The sequence below is a fragment of the Mobula hypostoma genome, chromosome 3 (assembly GCF_963921235.1).
Source record: "Mobula hypostoma chromosome 3, sMobHyp1.1, whole genome shotgun sequence".
Classification (NCBI taxonomy): Eukaryota; Metazoa; Chordata; class Chondrichthyes; order Myliobatiformes; family Myliobatidae; genus Mobula; species Mobula hypostoma.
Window position 1 is genome coordinate 120,982,802 of NC_086099.1, and position 25,366 is coordinate 121,008,167.

At 48.6% G+C, this 25,366-nt stretch overlaps 1 protein-coding gene across 7 annotated transcripts in view; it reads left to right on the top strand.

Moving 5' to 3' along the window:
* LOC134343521 (inositol 1,4,5-triphosphate receptor associated 2-like) overlaps positions 1-22,310 on the top strand; it is an 86,419-nt gene extending 64,109 nt beyond the window's left edge. For 4 of the 7 annotated variants that reach the window (XM_063042264.1, XM_063042263.1, XM_063042265.1 and 1 more), the window contains 4 exons: positions 3,009-3,134; positions 7,002-7,103; positions 17,839-17,967; positions 20,976-22,302. In XM_063042264.1, the coding sequence (XP_062898334.1) occupies positions 3,009-3,134; positions 7,002-7,103; positions 17,839-17,967; positions 20,976-21,087 (469 nt within the window). In that variant the 3' untranslated portion in view covers positions 21,088-22,302. Of the gene's footprint in view, positions 1-3,008; positions 3,135-7,001; positions 7,104-17,838; positions 17,968-20,975 lie in introns of all 7 variants that reach the window. The other 3 variants (XM_063042267.1, XM_063042266.1, XM_063042268.1) reach the window with 3 other exon arrangements.
* The last annotated feature ends 3,056 nt before the right edge of the window (positions 22,311-25,366 follow it).

The following is a 25,366-nucleotide window of genomic DNA, read 5'->3' on the forward strand; positions in this document are numbered from 1 at the left end:
TGTGCTGGTGATGCCTCCCTCCCAGATGTTCTACGCTCGTTTCGAGGTGGAAAATGACGTGGTGGCGAGGAAGACCACTCCTCCTGCCAATGACCAGGTGCTGTGTCTTACCATGGCTGAAGTGAGGAGAACCCTGTGCAGGGTCAACCCACGGAAGGCTGCTGAACCAGACAATATACCTGGCAGAGTGCTCAGAGGATGTGCAGACCAGCTGGCAGATGTTCTCACTGACATCCTCAACATCTCCCTGAGCAGCGCCATCGTTCCAACGTGCTTCAAGGTCGCCATCATTGTCCCCGTGCCAAAGAAGTCTTCAGTGTCCTGCCTCAACGACTACCGTCCCGTCGCACTCACATCCATCACCATGAAGTGTTTCGAGAGGCTCGTCATGAGGCACATCAAGACCCTGCTGCCCCCCTCATTGGACCCCCTGCAGTTTGCGTACTGTCCCAACCATTCAACAGACTACGCCATTGCCATCACCCTCCGCCTGGCCCTAACCCACCTGGACAAAAAAGACACGTACATTCAAATGCTGTTCATAGACTTCAGTTCAGCATTCAACACAATCATTCCTCAGAAACTGATTGGAAAGCTGAGCCTACTGGGCCTGAACACCTCCTGGATCCTAGACTTCCTGACTGGGAGACCTCAGTCAGTCCGGATCGGGAGCAGCATCTCCAACACCATCACACTGAGCACGGGGGGCCCCCAGGGCTGTGTGCTCAGTCCACTGCTGTTCATTCTGTTGACCCACGACTGTGCCACAACACACAGCTCGAACTACATCATCAAGTTCACCGATGACACGACCGTGGTAGGTCTCATCAGCAAGAACGATGAGTCAGCATACAGAGAGGAGGTGCAGCTGCTAACAGACTGGTGCAAAGCCAACAAACGGTCTCTGAATGTGAACAAAACAAAAGAGATGGTTGTTGACTTCAGGAGGACACAGAGCAACCACACTCCGCTGAACATTGATGGCTCCTCCATTGAGATCATTAAGAGCACCAAATTTCTTTGTGTTCACCTGGCGGAGAATCTCACCTGGTCCCTCAACACCAGCTCTGTAGCAAAGAAAGCCCAGCAGCGTCTCTACTTTCTGTGAAGGCTGAGAAAAGTCTATCTCCCACCCCCCATCCTCACCACACTCTACAGAGGTTGTACTGAGAGCATCCTGAGCAGCTGCATCACTGTCTGGTTGGGAAATTGCACCATCTCGGATCGCAAGACCCTGCAGCAGATAGTGAGGTCAGCTGAGAAGATCATCAGGGTCTCTCTTCCCGCTATTACAGACATTTACACCACACGCTGCATCCGCAAAGTAAACAGCATTATGAAGGACCCCACACACCCCTCATACAAACTCTTCTCCCTCCTGCCATCTGGCAAAAGGCACCGAAGCATTCGGGATCTCATGACCAGACTATGTAACAGTTTCTTCCCCCAAGCCATCAGACTCCTCAATACCCAGAGTCTAGACTGACATCAACGTCATTTATTATTATATTGAAATTGTCCTCTACTGTGCCTATTATCTTGTTGATTATTAATTAATTAATTAATTATTGTACTGCCCTGCACTGTTTTGTGCACTTTATGTAGTGCTGTGTAGGTCTGTAGTCTAGTGTAGTTTTTGTGTTGTTTTACGTAGTCTAGTGTAGCCTTGTGCTGTCTCACATAGTAAAGTGTAGTTTTGTGTCGTTTCATGTAGCACCATGGTCCTGGAGGAACATTGTTTCATTTTTACTGTGTACTGTACCAGCAGTTTATGGTCCAAATGACAATAAAAAGCGACTTGACTGGACTTGACTTGACTTGAGGATGTGGAAACCATAGAAAGGGTGCAGAGGAGATTTACAAGGACGTTGTCTGGATTGGGGAGCATGTCTTATGAGAATAGGTTGAGTGAACTTGGGCTTTTCTCCTTGGAGCGACGGAGGATGAGAGGTGATCTGATAGAGGTGTATAAGATGAGGAGAGGCATTGATCATGTGGATAGTCAGAGGCTTTTTCCCAGGGCTGAAATGGCTAGCATGAGAGGGCACAGTTTTAAGGTGCTTGGAAGTCGGTACAGAGGAGATGTCAGGAGTAAGTTTTTACCCAGAGAATGGTGATTGCATGGAATGGGCTGCTGGCAATGGTGGTGGAGGCAGATGAGATAGGATCTTTAAAGAGACTCCTGGCTAGGTACATGGAGCTTAGAACAATAGAGGGCTATGGGTAACCCTTGGTAATTTCTAAAGTAAGTACATGTTCAGCACAGCATTGTGGGCTGAAGGGCCTGTATTGTCCTGTAGGTTTTCTATGTTTCTGGACAACCTTCTTCACTGTCCACTGTATCCCCAATTTAGGTGTCTCTCTCATTTTCTTAATCTATTGTTAAACAAGCTATTTCAGTCGGACAGTGTGCACAGATTCTGTCCCTCCAGGAAATAAAATTGTTATGCAAAATGATGTCATTGTTTAAATGACTCAGAGAATTTTTAGGCCATCCAGCACTGTGTTAATCTGGAAAGTCTGGGAAAATCTCATGCTTGAATTCTGGTCTGTTCAAATTTAATTGATTCCATCTGGGATGATAATGGGTTCTCCAGATTTGCTCTTGATGTGCCTAGCTGGCAAAGACCTCTCTCCTGATCCATTGTACTTGCACCTTCATCAAGTAGAATAAAAGCACATTGGGTCAATGCGCAGGCTCTAGGGAGATCCATGCTTGCTATCACTACTGCTTCATTAACACTCCACATATAAACCTTCGATTGTGTCCTTTTTGCTTTCAGACATAAAATTACAGGAACAGAACACAGGGAGAAAGGAATATGTCAGGAGGTAACAATTGTTTACATTGTCCCAGATCCGACTAGTTCTGAGCAAAGGTCCTCAAGGGGACCTCATTGACCTGCATGGCAAGGGTGGGAAGGGAAACAGCACTGTATTGCTGACCTTGTATGAGAAATGGCTCTTGCTGTGGTCAGTGGTGATGGTCCTTTGTGCTTGCATTGCAGTAAACTGCAGGATCTTCAGAAAGACTTTCCCGAGAACCACATTCTGCACACGGCCTCTGATCTTCCCTCCCCAACATCACTTTCTGAAAGCAGTCAGACAGACGGCGAAGGCACCATTGTGAACAAGTAAGGAAGCACTCCCTACAGCAAGGGAGGCCTGTGCAAATTTTAAATGCCAAGAGTGTGGGCGACTCGCTGAAGGCTGGTCACTCATGGTGTTGCCAATGCATGAACTTTCTATCTCTTCTCCTTCCAAGGCTCTATAGCATCCAAGCTTTGTATCTCCCTTTTCTTCGAAATTTATTATACCTCTGTGTAAATGCTTGACCCCGACCTTTCCTTTCTATGCAGATCTGGCTCCCTTTAAATATTCATCTCCATCAAAGGAATACGCCAATAACACTGGGGATATTATACTCCTGATGCACTTAATATAATCTGCATAAATGCCTTTTTAATACATACAGGGGACATGCTATTGAAGGCACAAGAGAGTGCAGAAGCTGGAACTGGAAGCAATCTGCTGTCACTGATATTGCTTGACCCACTGGGTTCCCCCAGAGGTTGTAGGCGGTGGCATTTGCAGGCTTGGTACATTGTTGTGGTTCATCTTGGAGGTGATATATCCTGTAGCCACAGTGCTCTGTCGGTGAAGGAAGAGAATGGTCAGGGTGTGGGTAAAGTCCCAGAGCTTGGGCTGCTCTTTCCTAGAAGGTGTCACGCCTGTTTGGTACTGAGGGACAGTGGATCCTGTGCATCCTCGGATTAATCATCACCAACAAGAGAGTCGTACCACCATTGTGGTCCCATCATTCCTTCACATTTAGACTTGTGCCTTACAGATAGAGGAGAGGCTGTGCGAGTGAGGAGGTGAGCTACACTCTACCACTGCCCTGTATCCCATCTGGGAGGTTCCAACCTGATGCTATGAATACCTATTTCCTTTACAGTAAAAACAAAATTCCCTCCACCTCTCCTCATTTTCTATTTCCCACTCTGGCCTCCCTCAATCCTGTCCTCCATCCCTTTCTCCCATAGACCACTCTCCTCTCCTATCAGATTCCTTCTTCTCCAGCCCTTTATCTTTCCTACTCACCTGGCTCTGCCTATCACCTTCTGGCTATCCTCCTTCACCACCCCCCAAACCTTCTTAGTCTGGCCTCTTCCCCCTTCCTGAAGAAGGGTCTCAGCCCAAAGCATCGACTGTGTACTATTTTCCATAGATGCTGCCTGGCCTGCTGAGTTCCTCCAGCACTTTGTGCGTGTTGCTCTGGATCTCCAGCGTCTCAGAATTTCTCCCCTGTGACTTTTTTGTGCTTTCCTGTGGTAGCAAGGTTGGTTGAATGGTTATGTTACATTGAGAAACAGCAAAGAGAAGTGCATTAGTCCATCCCCCATGAATTAGCACACTCAATGCATTGGGAATGTATGGAGCAAGGAGTTTTATTGTACACGGAAATGAAAATAATTCTTTCCAGAGTTACTTATAACTGTTGCACTTCCCCATGTTTCTTGCTTTCCTTGTTTGCTTAACAGTTCCACCACTGACTCTCTGTGATTCTACCCTGGCTGCTGAAGAGATGTTCTCTCCCCCTCCCTCAATGTCTAGACATGCACTGTCCTTGACTAGCTCTAATCCTGGCTCCCCTCCACCATTGGTAACTGCTGGCAAGGGGTTCAGGTCAGGAGGCTGCCTGCAGACCGAATAGAGGGAGGTGGGTTGCTGACATCCTGAGAGACGCTGTGAGGTTCTTGCTCCACAGTCCCACCAGGCCGGCACAGGGCCACAGGGGTGCGGGCGTAACAAATAACCTGCCGGTTGAACCCAGTGGACAATAGACTGGATCTTACCGCAGGTGAAGTGCATTTAGTGCTAACTATTGTACTAATGAATGCAGTTTGAACAAAAACAACTCCAAGAGTTAAATTTCAGCCTACACCTTATTATATGATTCCGTTCTCTCCAAGCTTATCCCACATTGCTACAACACATTCAAATCCGAGTGTGAGAAAAAGCTTCAAACAAGTATGGGAGCGAGAAAATGCTGCTCTTTTGCATAGTGTTGGGAGGTGTCTCGCCTGCGAGTGCAGACGGCTTTGGTTTAGCCTCTCAGCCAGAGGTCAGCAGCAACCATCTCTCCATTGCTCCCTCCATTCTGCACTGACTTGCCGCCCAAAGTTTTGCAGGTGGGGTTTGAACCCAAGAGCTACTAACAAAGATTGCAAAGAACAAAGGCTAGACTTGGACTCAAATTTCCTTAGTTATTTGGCAATATAGTGCAGAATGGGCCTTTCCAGCCCTTGGAGCCACGCCGTCCAGTAACCCCGGGTTTAACTCTAACCTAATCACGGGACAACATATAATGGCCAATTAACCTATTGTGCTAACTGTGGTAAACCATATATACATGTTGTAACTGGGTTACCTGTCTGGACACGCCCCTCTGCTGACTGCTCCTGTGGCTCCTCCCACAGACCCCTGAATAAAGGTGATTGTGTCACTGCTCCTCCTCTCAGTCCAGGGGCAGATACTCAGCATGGTGGAGGTCACATTTTACTGCCTTCCAGTCTTTTGGAGTTATTGATGGTGCATCACAAACCAGTGCACCTTTGGACCGTGGAAGGAAACTGGAGCACCCAGAAAAAAACCACACATTCCATGGGGAAAATGTACAAATTCCTACAGAGACTGCCGGGATCGAACTCTGAACTCTGACCCCCCCCCCCAAGCTGTAATAATGTCACACTACCCACTACACCACTGCGTGCCACACACCTGCTTCAGTGCAGGTGCTTGGACACGGTTCTTATATCAATGCAGGGCGCTGGTCACATATTTCAGGCATTCCAAAATAATTTGCAATCAAATTAATTGTTTTTGTGACCTGCAGATTACTACAAAGCAGATAACGTATATAAGTAGCTATTTGGTTACCATTTGTGTCATTAGCTGAAGAATAAATTGAAATGTAAGGAGATAAGGAATAGACACTGCCACTCGTGACTGATCCACCATTCAATAAGATAATGGTTGATTTCATTTTTAACACATCCCTGCACTGACCCACATCCTTGGTTTCATTAACATCCATTAATCTTTCATTCTCAATATAAGCCAGGTACTTCACTGTGATGGAGAGCATTTGGAAAACGCTCTCCTTACACATGTGCATTCACTCACATGCAAACGTTGCCGTGTCATTCTGTTGTTGTTGGGAGAGTGCACACCCTTCAATGTCTTCCCCAGTAACTAACCCACTGTTTTCCCTTCGCATTGCTACATACATTCAGAGTCAGACACCAAAGTTTAGTTAAGAGTTATTCTTTATTTTGTACTTTACTGTAAATGTGCGATGGTGCTGGGCAATCTGCTGTTTCACACTGTCGTGTCCCGACAGTCACGCAGCATCCGCTGGGTCCTAGACCGAGCTGATGTGCTCAGGGTGGTTTCATCGTGCCTTTCCCACCATACGCACCAGAATACTACATCAGTAAAGGGGATGTGTAAATGTGTATGTGTTGTTTGTATACTCTATTTAAGATAGATACTACTGTTTAATTTGTAATACACTGTGGGGTGCATCAGATTCTAGTTCATGTCTAGTCTTCAGTTAACTCTGTTGGTAATTAAAGATGGTATGTCCTGGTGCCTAATAAAAGGAACTCATTGCCCTCAGCAAGAGAGAGAGAACGGGACTGCCAGGTGTTCACACTGGACCAAAATCAGCATGAAGATATTACTCTGTTTTCTTGTAGATACCATTTTGTAAATATTGCATTTTTCTCTTCACTGATTTTTACAGCTTTGATTTCTGACACACCTAATCAACACCCTTGTACTAAAGTGCTAAGCGACTCCAGTCATCTTTAATTTGGTCATAACACTCACACAAGTATGAAGTCTCTATAACATTTAATGTAACAGCTTTATGTTGAAGGCAGAAAAATCCTTACATTAATGTTGTCAGTTCTAAACTCTTCACATCTTCCCAGGTCACAAAAAAGGAGGTTGGAAGACGTAACAAGCAGCAAATCAATAAGATCAGGAGAAGCCTCTGCTCCTTTAACAGACACTTCAGAATGCTCCCTTGAGAAGTAAGCATGTTTATGAGCTCGTTTGGAGTAACAGAACATCTCTCAGGTGATAGTAACTGCTGGGTACCTACTCCAATAATTTAGGTAAAACTGGGTGTGGAGGTGGTGGGTGTCATCCTGTGTCAGGGGTAAAGTCAGGAGCTGACAGGGGTTCATAACCATTTGGAACTTCTGGCCAAATGCCAACTATCACATAGAAGACAGTTCAGTAGCTGATTCTGAACCCAGGAGAATATTAATTATGGCTGCTGCACATGTGTAGAGTCTGCTATGTGTTCTGTGGTGGAGCCAGGGAAATACCAGGCCCAGGATGGAACTAGCAATTTCATGATCTTCTGAAGGACTCAGCAGACTTAACTTTTAAGCTTTCAGATATGGTACGTTTAAGCAGACGAGGTTACATTGCCAAGGCCAGAAGTGAGGGAGGAGGGGTAGACTTCATGTCAGGTTGAAATGCAGAGGATTGAGACCCCCTTCAGCAATCATCCTGATAGCAAATGCACAGTCACTGGACAACAAGATTGAGGATGTTAAGGGCAAGATTGCTGTATTGGAGGGAAATGAGAAATTGCTACATTCTATGTTTCATGGAGACATGGCTCACTGTAGACACTTGTGATGCATAGGTAAGATCCCAAGAATTTTCAATCCACAGGATAGACTGAACTGCTGATTCAGAGAAGGCAAAAGGTGGGGGGGGGGGCAGGGGAAGTGTGTGTCTCATGATAAACTCTCTGTGATGCTCAGATGTCAGAACCAAAATCAGGTTTATTATCACTGGTGTGTGTCATGAAATTTGTGAGTGTATGCCTTCCGGCTTCTGTACCTCCTTCCTGATGGTAACAATGAGAAGGGTGCATGCTCTGGATGATGGAGGTCCTCAATAATGGGGCACCGCTCCTTGAAGACGTCTTGGATACTATGGGAGGCTGATACCCAAGGTGGAGCTGGTTAATTTTACAACTTCCTGTAGCTTCCTTCGGTCCTGTGCAGTAGCTCCCCGCCATACTAGGTAGTGATGCAGCCTGTCAGAATGCTCTCCATGGTACATCTATAGAAGTTTTTGAGTGTTTTACATGACAAACCAAATTTCTTTAAGTTCCTAATGAAGTATATTCGCTGCCTTGCCTTCTTTGTAGTTGCATCGATATGTTGGGACCAGGTTAGATCCTCAGAGATCTTGACACCCAGGAACTTGAAACTGCTCACTCTCTCCACTTCTGACCCCTCTATGAGGATTGGTCTGTGTTTCTTCGTCTTACCCTTCATGAAGTCCACAATCAGCTCTTTTGTCTTACTGACGTTGAGTGCCAGGTTGTTGCTGCAACACCACTACACTAGTTGGTAGGTCTTCTCGTCTCCACCTAATATTCTACCAACAATGGTTGTATCATCAGCAAATTTATAGATGGTATTTGACTAGACACAAAGTCATGGGTATAGAGAGAGTAGAGCAGTGGGCTAAGAACATACCCATGAGGTGTGCCAGTGTTGATCGTCAGCAAGGAGGATATGTTATCACCAATCCGCACAGATTGTGGCCTTCCCGTTAGGAAGTCGAGGATCCAATTGTAGAGGGAGGTACAGAGGCCCAGGTTCTGTAGCTTATCAATCAGGCGGTTTGATCTCACTCTTGTTTCCCCGACCAGGAACAGCTAATGATTAAGTGCTGATCATTCAACTTACCAAGAGTGTTCTCCTCTGTGATCCTGTCCATAGTTTGTATGCCACCAAAAGCGACAGTAAGGAGGCACTCAAGATGTTGAATGCTGCCATAACCAAGCAAGAAACAGCCAATCCCGACACTTTTCAAATCATAGTCGGGGACTTTAGTCAGGCTGGTTTGAAGAAATCTCTGCCCAATTACAATCAGCATGTAACCTATGGCACCAGGGGTCCCAACATACTGGACCACTGCTATGCTACAATAAGGAGTGTCTATCATTCCATGCCCAGAATGCATTTTGGAAAATTTGATCACTTGTCTGTCCCTCTCCTACCTGCATACAGGCAGAGACTGAGGAGCAAAGCTCCAGAGATTAGGACAATAAAGAGGTGGTCCTGGGAGGCAGAGGAGTGGCTATGGGATTTCTTCAAGTTGGTGGACTGGGCTGTGGTCAAGGATTCTTCTAGGGACCTGATTGAATACACTATGGTTGTCACAGACTTTATGAAATCAGTCGTAGACAAGTGTTTTCCCACAAAATCATTCAGAGTCTTCCCTGACTGGACGCCCTGGATGAACCATGAGATCTGCAACCTGCTGAGGGCCAAATCAGTGGCATTCAGGTCTAGTGACCAAGTAAGAAACAAGATACAAGAGTTCCAGGTACAATCTCCAGAAAGCCACCACACATGCAAAGTGGCAATTCCAGACTAAACTTGAATCAATGAAGGATACTGAACAGTTGTGGCAGGGTTTGAACGAAACCATCTCTTGTAAAGTGAAATCAGGTGGCACAGGTGACAACAGGGCTTCTCTCGCAGATGAGCTTAATACCTTCGATGGTCGCTTTGACCGTGAAAACATGGAGGAATTTTTACAAACTCCCACAGCCCCCGATGACCCTGTGATTTCAGTCTCTGAGGATGACGTGCGAACATCCTTCAGGAGGGTGAACACATGGAAAGCATTGAGTCCAGGTGGGGTGTCTGGGTGAGTACTGAAGTCCTGTGCTAATCAACGGGCTGGAGTGTTTCCAATATCTTTAACCTCTTGCTTTGGCGATCTGAGATACCCCCTGCTTCAAGCAGACTTCGATTATACCGGTGCCTGAGAAGAACGGAACCCTGCCTCAGTGACTATTGTCCAATAGCACTTACATCCACAGTGATGAAGTGCTTCCAGAGGTTGGTGATGAAACGTATCAACTCCTGCCTGAGAAGAAGCTTGGATCCGCTCCAATTTGCCGACCATCATAACAGGTCCTCAGCAGATGCCATCTCACTGGCTCTTCATTCAACCCTGGAACATCTGGGCAGCAAAGATGCAGCAGCATTTAGGATATATCAAAATTCAAAGTAAATTTATTATCGAAGTACATATACATCACCATATACAACCCTGAGATTCATTTCCTTGTGTGCACACTCAATAAATCTATAGAATAATAACCATAGCAGAATCACTGAGAGGCTGCCCAACTTGGGTGTTCAACCGGAGTGCAGAAGACAACAAACTGCAAATACAAAAAATAATGGAATAATAATAATAATAAATATAATAATAATAATAAATAAATAAGCAATAAATATCAAGAACATGAGATGAAGGGTCCTTGAAAGTGAGTCCATTGGTTGTGGGAACATTTCCATGATGGGGCAAGTGAGGTTTGGTGAAGTTATCCTCTCTGGTTCAAGAGCCTGATGGTCGAGGGATAATAATTGTTCCTGAACCTGGTGGTGTGAGCCCTGAGGCTCCTGTACCTTCTTCCTGATGCCAGCATGACCTGGGTGGTGTCAGTCCCGGATGATGGATGCTGACTTTCTGTGACAAGGTGTCATGTAGATGTGCTCAGTGGTGGGGAGGACTTTACCCATGATGGCCGGGGCTGTATCCACTACTTTTTTTGCATGATGATCTGTTCAAGGACATCGGTGGTTCCAGAGTCAGCAGTGAAGTCAGGTTGTAATTTTGTGAGTGAGGTGGGAGGGGGGCAGACACTGAGTTTGGGATCAAATGAAATTCAAGAGTGGAAAGAGAATGGCTCAGCCTCAGAGAATGGCCGGAGCGGATTGCTGGGGAACTGTCTCGTGGCTGGCACTAACAGTCTCATAATTTTTGGAGAAAACCTCTGCTCATTAAGCACTATACAGTAAGAAATCAGTGTAATAACTTATTATGAGGCAAGAGAGATCCGGGAGGACATCACTGCCTTGTTTAATGGTCTGTGAGCAAGTGATATTACTCCAAATCCATCAAAATTACAGTACTTTTTAGAAGATTAAAACATTTATTTCAGTAATTTAGTAACTGGTCAAAGATCTTGAATCTTCTAGATTTGTGGCACCAAACCATTTTGCAGATAGGTCAGAGATGAGTGGGTGGGGTTGTGGTTTGGGAGAAGGGGATAGGTTTAGTGAGGTGGGTGGAGGTGTTGATGAGGAAGGGTTAGCGAGGGATGGGTTGGGATGATTGAGGGTGTAAAGGCGATAGGAGGGGTTGGTGTGGCTGGGTTGGAGGGTGACTGAGAGGATGGGTAGAAATGTGTCGTGTGGGACGAGGGGGGAGAGGATGGTTGTGGGCTGGGTGGGTTGGGTGAGTAATGGGTCCTGAGGGGAGGTGGTTCAGGGACATGAGTGGGAGCGGGTGGGTGAAAGGACTGAGCTGTGGGGGTGATCAGAATTCAGTTTAAGGTCACAGGGAGATGAGAGGAAAGTAATTTAATTTAATTCGACACAACTAGCAGTGAAAGTTCTTCCCACTCAATGTCATTATGCTCCCTCCTCACTCTGACCCCATCCTTCCACTCACTTCCACGCACTTCCCCTCACTCTGACGAATCCCTCCACCCACTCCCTACCCACTGCCACTCACTCTGACCCCATCCCTCCACTCACTCCCCACCCACTTCCCCTCACTCTATCCCTCATCCCTCCACTCACTCCCTACCCACTGCCCCTCACTCTGACCCCATCCCTCCACTCACTCCCTACCCACTTCCCCTCACTGACCCCATCCCTCCACTCACTACTTACCCACTGCCCCTCACTCTATCCTTCATCCCTCCACTCACTCCCCACCCACTGCCCCTCATTCTGACCCATCCCTCCACTCACTCCCTACCCACTTCCCCTCACTCTGACCCATCCCTCCACTCACTCCCCACCCACTTCCCCTCACTCTGACCCCATCCCACCACTTACTCCCTACCCACTGCCCCTCACTCTGACCCATCACTCCACTAATTCCCTACTCACTGCCCCTCACTCTGACCCAACCCTCCACTCACTCCCTACCGACTTCCTCTCACTCTGTCCTCATCCCTCCACTCACTCCCTACCCACTGCCCCTCACTCTCACCCATCCCTCCACTCACTCCTCACCCACTTCCCCCAACTCTGACCCCATTCCTCCACTCACTCACTACCCACTTCCCCTCACTCTGACCCAATCCCTCCACTCACCCCACCCACTGCCCCTCACTCTATCCCTCATCCCTCCACTCACTCCCTACCCACTGCCCCTCACCCTGAGCCCCATCCCTCCACTCACTCCCTACCCACTTCCCTTCACTCTGACTCCAACCTTCCACTCACTCCCTACCCACTTCCCTTCACTCTGACCCATCCCTCCACTCACTCCCTACCCACTGCCCCTCACGCTGAGCCCCATCCCTCCACTCACTCCCTACCCACTTCCCCTCACTCTGACCCATCCCTCCACTCACTCCCTCCCCACTTCCCCTCACACTATCCCTCATCCCTTTACTCACTCCCTACCCACTCCCCACTCTGACCCCATCCCTCCACTCACTCCCCACCCACTTCCCCTCACTCTATCCCTCATCCCTTTACTCACTCCCTACCCACTCCCCACTCTGACCCCATCCCTCCACTCACTCCCCACCCACCTCCCCTCATTCTATCCCTCATCCCTCCACTCACTCTTGACCCACTTCCCCTCACTCTGACCCCATCCCTCCACTCACTCCGCACCCTCTGCCCCTCCCTCTAAAGCCATCACTCCATTCACTCCATACCCACTTCCCCTCACTCTCACACATCCCTCCACTCACTCCCTACCCACTTCCCCTCACTCTCACACATCTGTCCACTCACTCCTCACCCACTTTCCCTCACTCTAATCCCTCTTCCCTCCAGTCACACCCCACCCACTTCCCCTCACTCTGACCCCATCCCTCCACTCACTCCCCACCCACTTCCCCTCACTCTGATCCATCCCTCCACTCACTCCCCACCCACTTCCCCTCACTCTGACCCCATCCCTCCACTCACTCACTACCCACTTCCCCTCACCCTGATCCATCCCTCCATTCACTCCCTACCCACTGACCCTCACTCTGTCCCTCATCCCTCCACTCACTCACTACCCACTTCCCCTCACTCTGACCCCATCCACTCACTCTGCACCCACTGCCCCTCACTCTGACCCTATCACTGCACTCACTGCCTACCCAGTGCCCCTCACTCTATCCCTCATCTTTCCACTCACTCCCCCCACTTCCTCTCACTCTGTCACTCATCCCTCCACTCACTCACTACCCACTTCCCCTCACTCTATCCCTCATCCCTCCACTCACTCCCCACCCACTTCCCCTCACTCTGACCCATCCCTCCACTCACTCCGCACCCTCTGCCCCTCCCTCTAAAGCCATCACTCCATTCACTCCATACCCACTTCCCCTCACTCTCACACATCCCTCCACTCACTCCCTACCCACTTCCCCTCACTCTCACACATCTGTCCACTCACTCCTCACCCACTTTCCCTCACTCTAATCCCTCTTCCCTCCAGTCACACCCCACCCACTTCCCCTCACTCTGACCCCATCCCTCCACTCACTCCCCACCCACTTCCCCTCACTCTGATCCATCCCTCCACTCACTCCCCACCCACTTCCCCTCACTCTGACCCCATCCCTCCACTCACTCACTACCCACTTCCCCTCACCCTGATCCATCCCTCCATTCACTCCCTACCCACTGACCCTCACTCTGTCCCTCATCCCTCCACTCACTCACTACCCACTGCCCCTCACTCTGACCCTATCACTGCACTCACTGCCTACCCAGTGCCCCTCACTCTATCCCTCATCTTTCCACTCACTCCCCCCACTTCCTCTCACTCTGTCACTCATCCCTCCACTCACTCACTACCCACTTCCCCTCACTCTATCCCTCATCCCTCCACTCACTCCCCACCCACTTCCCCTCACTCTGACCCATCCCTCCACTCACTCCCTCCCCACTTCCCCTCACACTATCCCTCATCCCTTTACTCACTCCCTACCCACTCCCCCACTCTGACCCCATCCCTCCACTCACTCCCCACCCACTTCACCTCACTCTGATCCCATCCCTCCACTCACTCCCCACCCACTTCCCCTCACTCTGATCCCATCCCTCCACTCACTCCCCACCCACCTCCCCTCATTCTATCCCTCATCCCTCCACTCACTCGCTACCCACTTCCTCTCACTCTGACTCATTCCTCCACTCCCTACCCACTTCCCTTCACTCTGACCCATCCCTCCACTCACTCCCTACCCACTTCCCCTCACTCTGACCCCATCCATCCACTCACTCCGCACCCTCTGCCCCTCCCTCTAAAGCCATCACTCCATTCACTCCATACCCACTTCCCCTCACTCTCACCCATCCCTCCACTCATTCCCTTCCCACTGCCCCTCACTCTCACACATCCCTCCACTCACTCCCTACCCACTTCCCCTCACTCTCACACATCCGTCCACTCACTCCTCACCCACTTCCCCTCACTCTAATCCCTCTTCCCTCCAGTCACACCCCACCCACTTCCCCTCACTCTGACTCCATCCCTCCACTCACTCCCTACACACTGCCCCTCACTCTGGTCTCATCCCTCCACTCACTCCCTACCCACTGCCCCTCACTCTATCCCTCATCCCTCCACTCACTCCCACCCACTTCCCCTCACTCTGACCCCATCCCTCCACTCACTCCTCACCCAATTCCACTCACTCTATCCCTCATCCCTCCAATCACTCCCTACCCACTTCCCCTCATTCTGACTCATCCCTCCACTCACTCCCCACCCACTTCCCCTCACTCTGTCCCTCATCCCTCCACTCACTCACTACCCACTTCCCCTCACTCTGACCTCATCCCTCTACTCACTTCCCACCCACTTCCCCTCACTCTGACCCCATCCACTCACTCTGCACCCACTGCCCCTCACTCTGACCCTATCACTGCACTCACTCCCTACCCAGTGCCCTTCACTCTATCCCTCATCTTTCCACTCACTCCCCCCACTTCCTCTCACTCTGTCACTCATCCCTCCACTCACTCCCTACCCACTGCCCTTCACTCTGACCCATCCCTCCACTCACTCCCCACCTACTTCTCCTCACTCTGAGCCCATCCCTCCAATCACTCCTCACCCACTGCCCCTCACTCTGAGCCCCATCCCTCCACTCACTCCATACCCACTGCCCCTCACTCTCACCAATCCCTCCACTCACTACCTACCCACTGCCCCTCACTCTAACCTTCATCCCTCCACTCACTCCCCACCCACTGCCCCTCACTCTGACCCCATCCCTCCACTCACTCCCTACCCACTGTCCCTCACTTTCACCCATCCCTCCACTCACTACCTACCCACTGCCCCTCACTCTGACCCCATCCCTCCACTCACTCACTACCCACTTCCCCTCACTCTCATCCCATCCCTCCACTCACTCCTCACCCACTTCCCCCAACTCTGACCCCATTCCTCCACTCACTCACTACCCACTTCCCCTCACTCTGACCCAATCTCTCCACTCACCCCACCCACTTCCCCTCACTCTATCCCTCATCCCTCCACTCACTCCCTACCCACTTCCCCTCACTCTGACCCCATCCCTCCACTCACTCCCCACCCACTTCCCCTCACTCTATCCCTCATCCCTCCACTCACTCCCTACCCACTGCCCCTCATGCTGAGCCCCATCCCTCTACTCACTCCCTACCCACTTCCACTCACTCTGACCCATCCCTCCACTCACTCCCTCCCCACTTCCCCTCACACTATCCCTCATCACTTTACTCACTCCCTACCCACTCCCCCACTCTGACCCCATCCCTCCACTCACTCCCCACCCACTTCCCCTCACTCTATCCCTCATCCCTCCACTCACTCGCTACCCACTTCCCTTCACTCTGACCCATCCCTCCACTCACTCCCTACCCACTTCCCCTCACTGACCCCATCCCTCCACTCACCGCCCACCCACTTCCCCTCACTCTGACCCCATCCCTCCACTCACTCCCCACCCACTGACCCCCACTCTGACGCCCATCCCTCCACTCACTCCCTGCCCACTTCCCCTCACTCTGACCCATCCCTCCACTCACTCCCTACCCACTGGTCCCTCACTCTATCCCTCATCACTCACTCCCTACCCACTGCCCCTCGTGCTGACCCCATCCCTCCACTCACTCCCTACCCACTGCCCCTCACTCTGACCCCATCCTTCCACTCACTCCCTACCACTGCCCCTCACTCTATCCCTCATCCCTCCACTCACTCCCCACCCACTGCCCCTCACTCTATCCCTCATCCCTCCACTCACTCCCTACCCACTTCCCCTCACTCTATCCCTCATCCCTCTACTCACTCCCTACCCACTCCCCCACTCTGACCTCATCTTTCCACTCACTCCCCACCCACTTCCCATCACTCTATCCCTCATCCCTCCACTCACTCCCCACCCACCTCCCCTCACTCTGTCCTCATTCCTCCACTCACTCCTCATCCACTTCCCCTCATTCTGACCCCATCCCTCCATCCACTTCCCCTCATTCTGACCCCATCCCTCCATTCACTTCCCCTCAGTCTGACCCATTCCTCCACTCACTCCACACTTTTCACCCATCCATCCCTCATTCCTCCACTGACTCCTCCCCTCATCCAGCCCTTTTTTATCTTCTTCCTTCCACTGACTGCCCCCTCGCTCCTCCATTGCCCCTTTCTGCCCCCTCTCTACCCCACTACTGCCCTCTTGTTGCTCTAGCTGTTCGGCATGGGAGCTCCTCTCTGAAGACTCCACCTTGAAAAGGTTGTATTTCCCATCCATCCAACAGAATACATTTCCTTTCAAGCTTCCCCAAAGTGAGGGACAGCATCTATCCTGCTGTTATGGCATGATTGAACTGAATTCTTGTCCATTAAGATGGACCCTTGACCTCACAATCCAGCTTGTCATGCCTTGGACCTTATTGTCAGCCCGCACCGCACTTTCTCTCTAACTGCAGAACTATCTTCTGCATTCCGTAATTGCCTTTCCCTTGCACACCCTCAGTGTTGTGATGTGAAGAAATGATTTGCAAGGATGGAATGTAAAACAAAGCTTTTCATTGTCCTGTGGTACATCTGACAATAATAAACCTGTTTTCCGATTTACCAATACCAACTTAACCAGGCCACTTGATTGGAATTCCTAAGGTTCAAACCCTGAAACTTCTTTCCAACATGAGGTAATCCTGGGAGAGAGGCCATGGTACGAGTGGAATGATTATGCACCTCGATGAAATTGCAGTTAGAACAATTGAGAGATGTGTAGCGACCATTACTGTATAACACCTGGACTGACCAGTGCTCTATCCTGAGGTTATACAGTGACAGACCTGTGCCTCCCAGAACTGTAACCCAGTGTTATAGAGTACGGACCTGTGACCACCACCTTGCAGTGATACCGTGACAGGTCCATGCTTACCACTACTGTACCCTGACCGAGGAGATGGGGAGTGTGTGTGTGTGTGTGTGTGTGTGTGTGTGCGCGCGCGCGCGCGTATGTGTGTGTGTGTGTGTGGCTTTACAGTGTACATCAGTCTATGTTATCATCTGGCCCACTGTCAGATTCCCTTTTTGAAAAGGTCTGTGTCTTTGGACATCCTCTCTGTGATTGGCTCGGTCCCACAGAACATAACTGTTGGATATCAAGAATTGGTGTTCTTGAGTAGAGTAACATAGTACGGATGGAAGGGAATTTATGAACACAACCTCCTCTCTATTTCCCATTCCTAGATGCAATCAGGAAGAAAACACTGGTTTTGCAACAGAAGACAAGGCATTAAAACCTGATGTGAATGAGAGTGAATCAGAGAAGGGTGGAGAGGAGCCCTCTCCAGACACGGCAAGCAAGGGGTCATTGATGTAAGTAACCATCTGAGGCAACGTCATGGACGGTTCTGACAGACAAGACAAAACAATCGACAACTGGACGCTGTAAAATAGCAGATAATGAAGGAAATGCACAGCAAGTCAATATGCTCCTAAAGTATCTGAATGAAAAGAACCACCAGATCTTTCTCACTCTTTACAAAGCTGGTGTTCTTTCTTTGTGCTTTCAGGCCTGTCTTCATTTTCCACTCTCTGATCCCTCCAGTTTTCCAACGTTCTCTGGTTTTCCAATGTTCATTTCCAACTCTCTGACCCTTCCAGTTTCCAGTGTGGTTTAGTTTGTGCTGGTTTGTAACCATTTGCTAGGTTTTACAGTGACCTTAAGGGGACTGACTAAAATGATTAAGTAGTACTACCAAAGTTTGGAATACAAATATTGTAACACCCAGCAGGACAAAGTGAAAAGAATATAATTCAATAGAGTTTCTCGATGGCTATTTGTAGCACTAGTTTGTATTAATGTGGTAGCTCAGAGTGCTACCCAGTAATCCAGGGTTATGGAGGCTCAGCTACTGACAGTATTCAGGATAGGGATTCATCGGTATATGGATATTAAGTGAGAATCTATAGATCTGGGGTTAGCGCAGGGAAGTAGTGTTAACCTGATGTTAATAAATGGCAGAGGAAGCAAAGAACCTAATGGCTACTCCCTGCTTCTAGTTGATACCTCCAGCCAAGTATTGCTCCGGCTCCCTCTTCCACAGGGAAGAAGACTCTCTCCAGCCAGTCTACTCCTGCTCTTCTAGCTGCTTGCAGACTAGATATCCACATGTAGCCCCCTGGTAGGCCTCAGGCTCGCTCAGCTCGCTTTCATCTAGGGGGAGCAGCCGTCGGCCCTGCCAAACTGGGTAATCAAGTTTGTGTGGATGCTGTGTGATGTACCCCACCCCGCCAAATAACAGACAATACACCATATGTGATTAAATGATTACACTTTATAGATCTTACTAGAACTATATAATTAATAGAGATAAATATAAAAGGAAAAGTAAAAGGCGCCAAACTTATCAAAGTTCGACCACTTCGTGCACAACAGCTGGAGCTCATTAACGGAGTCCTCTTTCCACCATTTGATCCCCTCTGACCCCCTCGACCCGCCGCCTGGGACCAACCATGGTGGTCGACCAGACGCTCCACACAAGTCTGTCTTCGTCTCCTCTCCTCGCTGAAGACCCTGGCCTCGGACTCCCGCTCGGGGTCAGTTCCGTCACCCAGCTTACAGCATCGCATCTCCTCTCTCTGTCCCCATCGCGCCTTCCGTCCCAAAGCCCACGAAAAACAATAGCTCACAGACACACAAGAAAGAATAACATCTATCCCAATTGGTTAGCAAATGAATACAATTCTCTCATCAGTAATTATAACCCAAACAAGCTATGAGAGAGAGGCACTTTCTCAGCAGTTAACGTAGCAAAGATGCCAATTTTATTTTTAGCATAACAAAGAAACTATTTTATTAGCCTTAGCAGTAACATAAAAGAAGAAACCCCTTACACACAGCCTACCAGCCATCTGCCAAGGGCTAGCAGACTTGACCCTTCCATGATCTTGATCACCTCTCTCCCGTCCATTTCCTCTGAAACCTCTGCTGTCCTAGCAGGTAGTAGGTAGTAGAGATAGTCTGGATAATTATAGACCAGTGAGCCTTACGTCTGTGGTGGGAAAGCTGTTGGAAAAGATTCTTGGAGATAGGATCTATGGGCATTTAGAGAATCATGGTCTGATCAGGGACAGTCAGCATGGCTTTGCGAAGGGCAGATCGTGTCTAACAAGCCTGATAGAGTTCTTTGAGGAGGTGACCAGGCATATAGATGAAGGTAGTGCAGTGGATGTGAACTACATGGATTTTAGTAAGGCATTTGACAAGGTTCCACATGGTAGGCTTATTCAGAAAGTCAGAGGGCATGGGATCCAGGGAAGTTTGGCCAGGTGGATTCAGAATTGGCTTGCCTGCAGAAGGCAGAGGGTCGTGGTGGAGGGAGTACATTCAGATTGGAGGATTGTGACTAGTGGTGTCCCACAAGGATCTGTTCTGGGATCTCTACTTTTCATGATTTTTATTAACGACCTGGATGTGGGGGTAGAAGGGTGGGTTGGCAAGTTTGCAGATGACACAAAGGTTGGTGGTGTTGTAGATAGTGTAGAGGATTGTCAAAGATTGCAGAGAGACATTGATAGGATGCAGAAGTGGGCTGAGAAGTAGCAGATGGAGTTCAACCTGGAGAAATATGAGGTGGTACACTTTGGAAGGACAAACTCCAAAGCAGAGTACAAAGTAAATGGCAGGATACTTGGTAGTGTGGAGGAGCAGAGGGATCTGGGGGTACATGTCCACAGATCCCTGAAAGTTGCCTCACAGGTGGATAGGGTAGTTAAGAAAGCTTATGGGGTGTTAGCTTTCATAAGTCGAGGGATAGAATTTAAGAGTCGCGATGTAATGATGCAGCTCTATAAAACTCTGGTTAGGCCACACTTGGAGTATTGTGTCCAGTTCTGGTCGCCTCACTATAGGAAGGATGTGGAAGCATTGGAAAGGGTACAGAGGAGATTTACCAGGATGCTGCCTGGTTTAGAGAGTATGCATTATGATCAGAGATTAAGGGAGCTAGGGCTTTACTCTTTTGAGAGAAGGAGGATGAGAGGAGACATGATAGAGGCATCCGTTAGTCTTGCGAGACCATGGATCTGCGCCTGGAAAGTCTTCACTCTACAGGGCGCAGGCCTGGACAAGGTTGTGTGGAAGACGGGCAGTTGCCCATGCTGCAAGTCTCCCCTCTCCACAACACCAATGTTGTCCAAGGGAAGGGCATTAGGACCCATACAGCTTGGCACTAGTGTCGTCATCACACAGGCTTGTTCAGTGGAAGTTATCGCCGGCATCGCCTACTGTATAGTACGAAAGTTACTCAGTGGTTGTTACACTCTGCAACAGCCTGACATGGTGGGGGAAAAGAACCAATGAAGATTCTCTCTTTCCTCAGGTTGGAATGCCTCCCTACTTCAACAGACTTCACCTTCCAAAGGGCACTTGCCTTTGCTGCAGTCACCCTCATCTCTGCGTGGCTGCTGCACCTACTTTATTCCTGGATCTGACTTTGAGTGAGGAGGAGTGTTACGTACCTGTGAACAAATGCAACACCAGGTCGGAAGAGACGCTGCGGAGAAGTTCCCAGTGGAGATCCCACTTCACAGAACAGAAAAAAAAGTCTACAGATTCTAAAGCTTGCAAGATTTAGTGACGTTGTTGACATATGAAAAATTGCAAATCACGTTAAACCCCTGAGAGGGACTAGGCCTTATTTCGCTATTGTACGGATTTTAATCTTTTGGATTAACAGAACACTTACAAACTCAAAGTACTCAGTATTGGTTTCAAGCACTATCTAATCCAGGGGTTCCCAACCCAGAATTCACGGACCCCTCGGTTAACGGTAAGGCTGCATGGCATAATAAAAGGCTGGGAACCTCTTATCTAATTAAATAAGGAAGAGTTAAAGTTTCCTCAGCATTATTCAAGCAACGTGGGCAAGAGTAGCTCCACTAACTGGGAATAGATTTAGCAGAAGTATTAATCAAAGACTTTGCATTTCTTTTTTAGCAAGAAACCGAATATGTTCCAAAGTTATGTAAAAATAAAGTTGTTAGTTTAATGGATTAGTTAAGTATAAGGAAAATGTATGAAAAAGGTTAATAGTTCTCAAAGCAGGTAATTTATCTGGTTAAGATGGTATTCAACAAGACAGGAAGGATAATCAGGAGACACAGCAGAAGTTCTCCCCACAGTATTCAAATTCTCCTTCGATTCATGTAGATGTCAAAGGATTAGAGGATTGCTAATGTTGTACGCTTCTTCCAAACAAGAACAAAGTATAAAGCTGCACTTTAATCTCTGAGTAAAAATATTTCAGGAAATCTTAAGTGTTCATACCAAATAAAGAGCAAAGAGATTTTTTCAATAAATGGTATCTGTTACTCTGGTTGAGGCTTTTGATGGAGAAGCTATGTGAACGTCGTATGTATGTGATTTTTAAAAGGCTTTTGATAAAGTATTTACAAGTTGGGGTTTTTTGGCAAGGGGGAGAATAAACATCAGCAATGGCAAGGATAAAAGATTAATGAAGGGAAATAAATAATGGTGGACAGGAGAAATGCTAACATTTACAGTACGGAGCAATTTCTTATATGGTTTCAGATGGTATGGTCTCCACAGAGCCCTGATCTCCGCATCATTGAGGTTGTCCTGGATTACCTGGAGAAACAGAAGGAACTTGCCAGTGGATTTCTTATAAAAACTGCACAACAGTGTATCTCAGAGAATTGATGCAGTTTTAAAGGCAAAGAGTGGTCACACCAAATATTAGATTTTTTTTTACTGTTTACTGTTCTGTATAGTAATTTTTTGATATTTAAAAGCTTTTCATTTCATTATTTTTGAAAGCATCTTCATTTTACATATTTTTTACACGTGCCTAAGACTTTTGCACAGTTTGGTCCAAAGGTTTCAGCATGAAGAGAATCATTGTTGCTGGTATTCATTCATGACTTGGACTTGGGTTTCAAAATATGCAGATAAAACAGAAAATAGCAAGCAATGCAGTTGGAGAATCCGAGAGGGCTGATGAAACAGCGAGCAAGTGGAAGGTCACACGATAGAGAATGATCTGCTGAAGTTTGGTAACGGGGAAGAGACAATGAGGACAAAATGGAAAAGGAAACTAGGGAGTATGTGTACAAATCTTTTTGGTGGGACGGCCAGTGATAAAGCAGTTAGTTCACCCATCCTGTACCATACTTACCATAGAAGCCGAATGTCCAAATGTTGGAATGTATGCTAAATGTGTAGAATCAGCTTAAGCCATCTGGAGCGCTGCTTCCAATCGTAGGCACTAATCTATACGAATGATATCTAGACTTCCGGCAGTGTTCAGGAGGGAATGCTTCCAAGGATTATACTTATGAGTTAAGATGGGAAAAGTTAAGGTTATTTGACTTAGAGCTGCTAAGAATGGGAGAGAAATTGATGGACGTGTCTGAAATGATGAAGATGCAGGGGCATCTTTTTTTCTTGGAATTTGCTTCTCAATATACTGATGGATTGAAATTCCACAACACAATCAGACCATAGGACATGGGAGCAGAATTAGGCCATTCGACCCATCGAGTCTGCTACACCATTCCACCATGGCTGATGTATTACCTCTCTCAGCTCGATTCTCCTGCCTTCTCCCTGTAACGAATCAAGAACCTATCAACCCCCACTTTAAATATACCGAATGACTTGGCCACCACAGCCATCTGTGGCAATGAATTCCACAGATTCACCACCCTCTGACCAAAGAACTGCCACCTCATCTCTGTTCTGAAGGGACATCCATCTGTCCTGAGGCTGTTCCCTCTGGTTCTAGACTCACCCACTGTAGGAAACATCCCCACCACACATTCTATCTAGGCCTTTCAAAATTCAATGGATTTCAGTGAGATCCCACCTCCCACCCGTCCCCCCATTCTTCTAAACTCCAGTGAGTACAGGCCCAGAGCCATCAAATACTCTTCATATGTTAACCCTTTCATTCCCTCCTCTGGACCCTCTCCAATGCCAGCACATCTTTTCTTGGATAAGGGGCCTAAAACTGCTCATAATACTCTCAAATCCACACACACAAAATGCTGGAGGAACTCAGCAGGCCAGGCAGCATCCATGGAAAAAGGGTTTTGGCCTGAAATGTTGACTGTACCTTTTTTTTCCCATAGATGCAGTCTGGCCTGCTGAGTTCCTCCAGCATTTTGCTTGTGTTACTTGAATTTCCAGCATCTGCAGACTTTCTCTTGTTTGAGATCACAAAGCTTCTCTTTTCATTCTTAAAGATTTCCCCTAGAAATGATCTGTTGGTGTTCCCTCGGTCTTTTGTTTGGCAAAGCTTCGAGTCGAATTTCCACTAAGATTCAGTTATGAGAATCAGGATTATTACTGTTTCCCAGTGATTACTCATGGATTTAGTATCTGAGGGTCGCAAACCAACTACCTGAAAACCACAGTAATGTGTGGTGGTTAAAGATTTTCTTAGGCATTCCCCTGGGATGGAGGGTGACTTGCTTCTGTGCCTGTACTATGGGTTCTGAGGTGGCTGAGGAGGAAGTGTGGGATCTGCACTCTGTCATGGGTGGGGTGGCAAGTGCCTGGCAAGGCACGTAGGTGGGTAGCCTGAGAGGTGCTGCTCTCCTTCCACTGCTGAGGTTATGGGGACCTGGAGCCGGATAGAATCGAATCGGCCCTCTAGCCCACCGGGTCCTGCTGCCCATCAAACACCACTGACCTCAATCCTGCTGTCCGTGAATCTCATTTATTCTCCACGCATTCCCAGGGTCGATCCCTACCCTCAGCAGATCTCAAAGCTTCTCTAATCATTCTTAAAGCTTGTCACTAGAAGTGACCTGCTAATGTCTCCTCAGTCGTCTGTTTGGCGAAGCACCTGGGGGGTTGTCAGATATCAAGCAGCTCATCTTTGGAAAGTATGAGGAAACCCATGCTGCTACAGGAAGAAGATGCAAACTGCACCCGAGGTCAGGTTGGAGCCCAGATCACTGGAGCAGCAAGGCAGCCAATGTACTGCTTATGTGTGGAATCACGGAGTCATCGAATTGTGCAGGATGGAAACAGGCAATTCAGCTGAATTGTGCAGGGTTCTTCTTTCTGCACATCGAATGTCTTCACCACGACTGTGGCCTGGCCTTGGGTGTAACGTGAATTGGACATCCCACCTCTCCCGGAAGATCCGGGAGTCTCCCGCATATTAGTAGTGGCTCCCTGATGCCCACAAATTGTATAGAGTATCATGGAAATCAATTTTTTGAGAGCGAGCGAGCGAGAGAGACAAAGCAAAAGAGAAAGCGCAAGAGCGACCACGAGAGAGAGCGCGCGAGAGAGAGCGAGAGCAAGCAAGCGAGAGTGCGCGAGCGAGAGAGCGGGAGAGAAAGCAAGCGAGAGTGCGCGAGCGAGAGAGAAAGCAAGCGAGCGTGCGCGAGCGAGAGAGCGGGAGAGAAAGCAAGCGAGAGCGCGCGAGCGAGAGAGAAAGCAAGCGAGAGTGCGCGAGCGAGAGAGCGGGAGAGAAAGCAAGCGAGAGCGCGCGAGCGAGAGCGAAAGCAAGCGAGCGTGCGCGAACGAGAGAGCGGGAGAGAAAGCAAGCGAGAGCGCGCGAGCGAGAGCGAAAGCAAGCGAGCGTGCGCGAACGAGAGAGCGGGAGAGAAAGCAAGCGAGAGCGCGCGAGCGAGAGCGAAAGCAAGCGAGCGTGCGCGAACGAGAGAGCGGGAGAGAAAGCAAGCGAGAGTGCGCGAGCGAGAGAGAAAGCAAGCGAGCGTGCGCGAACGAGAGAGC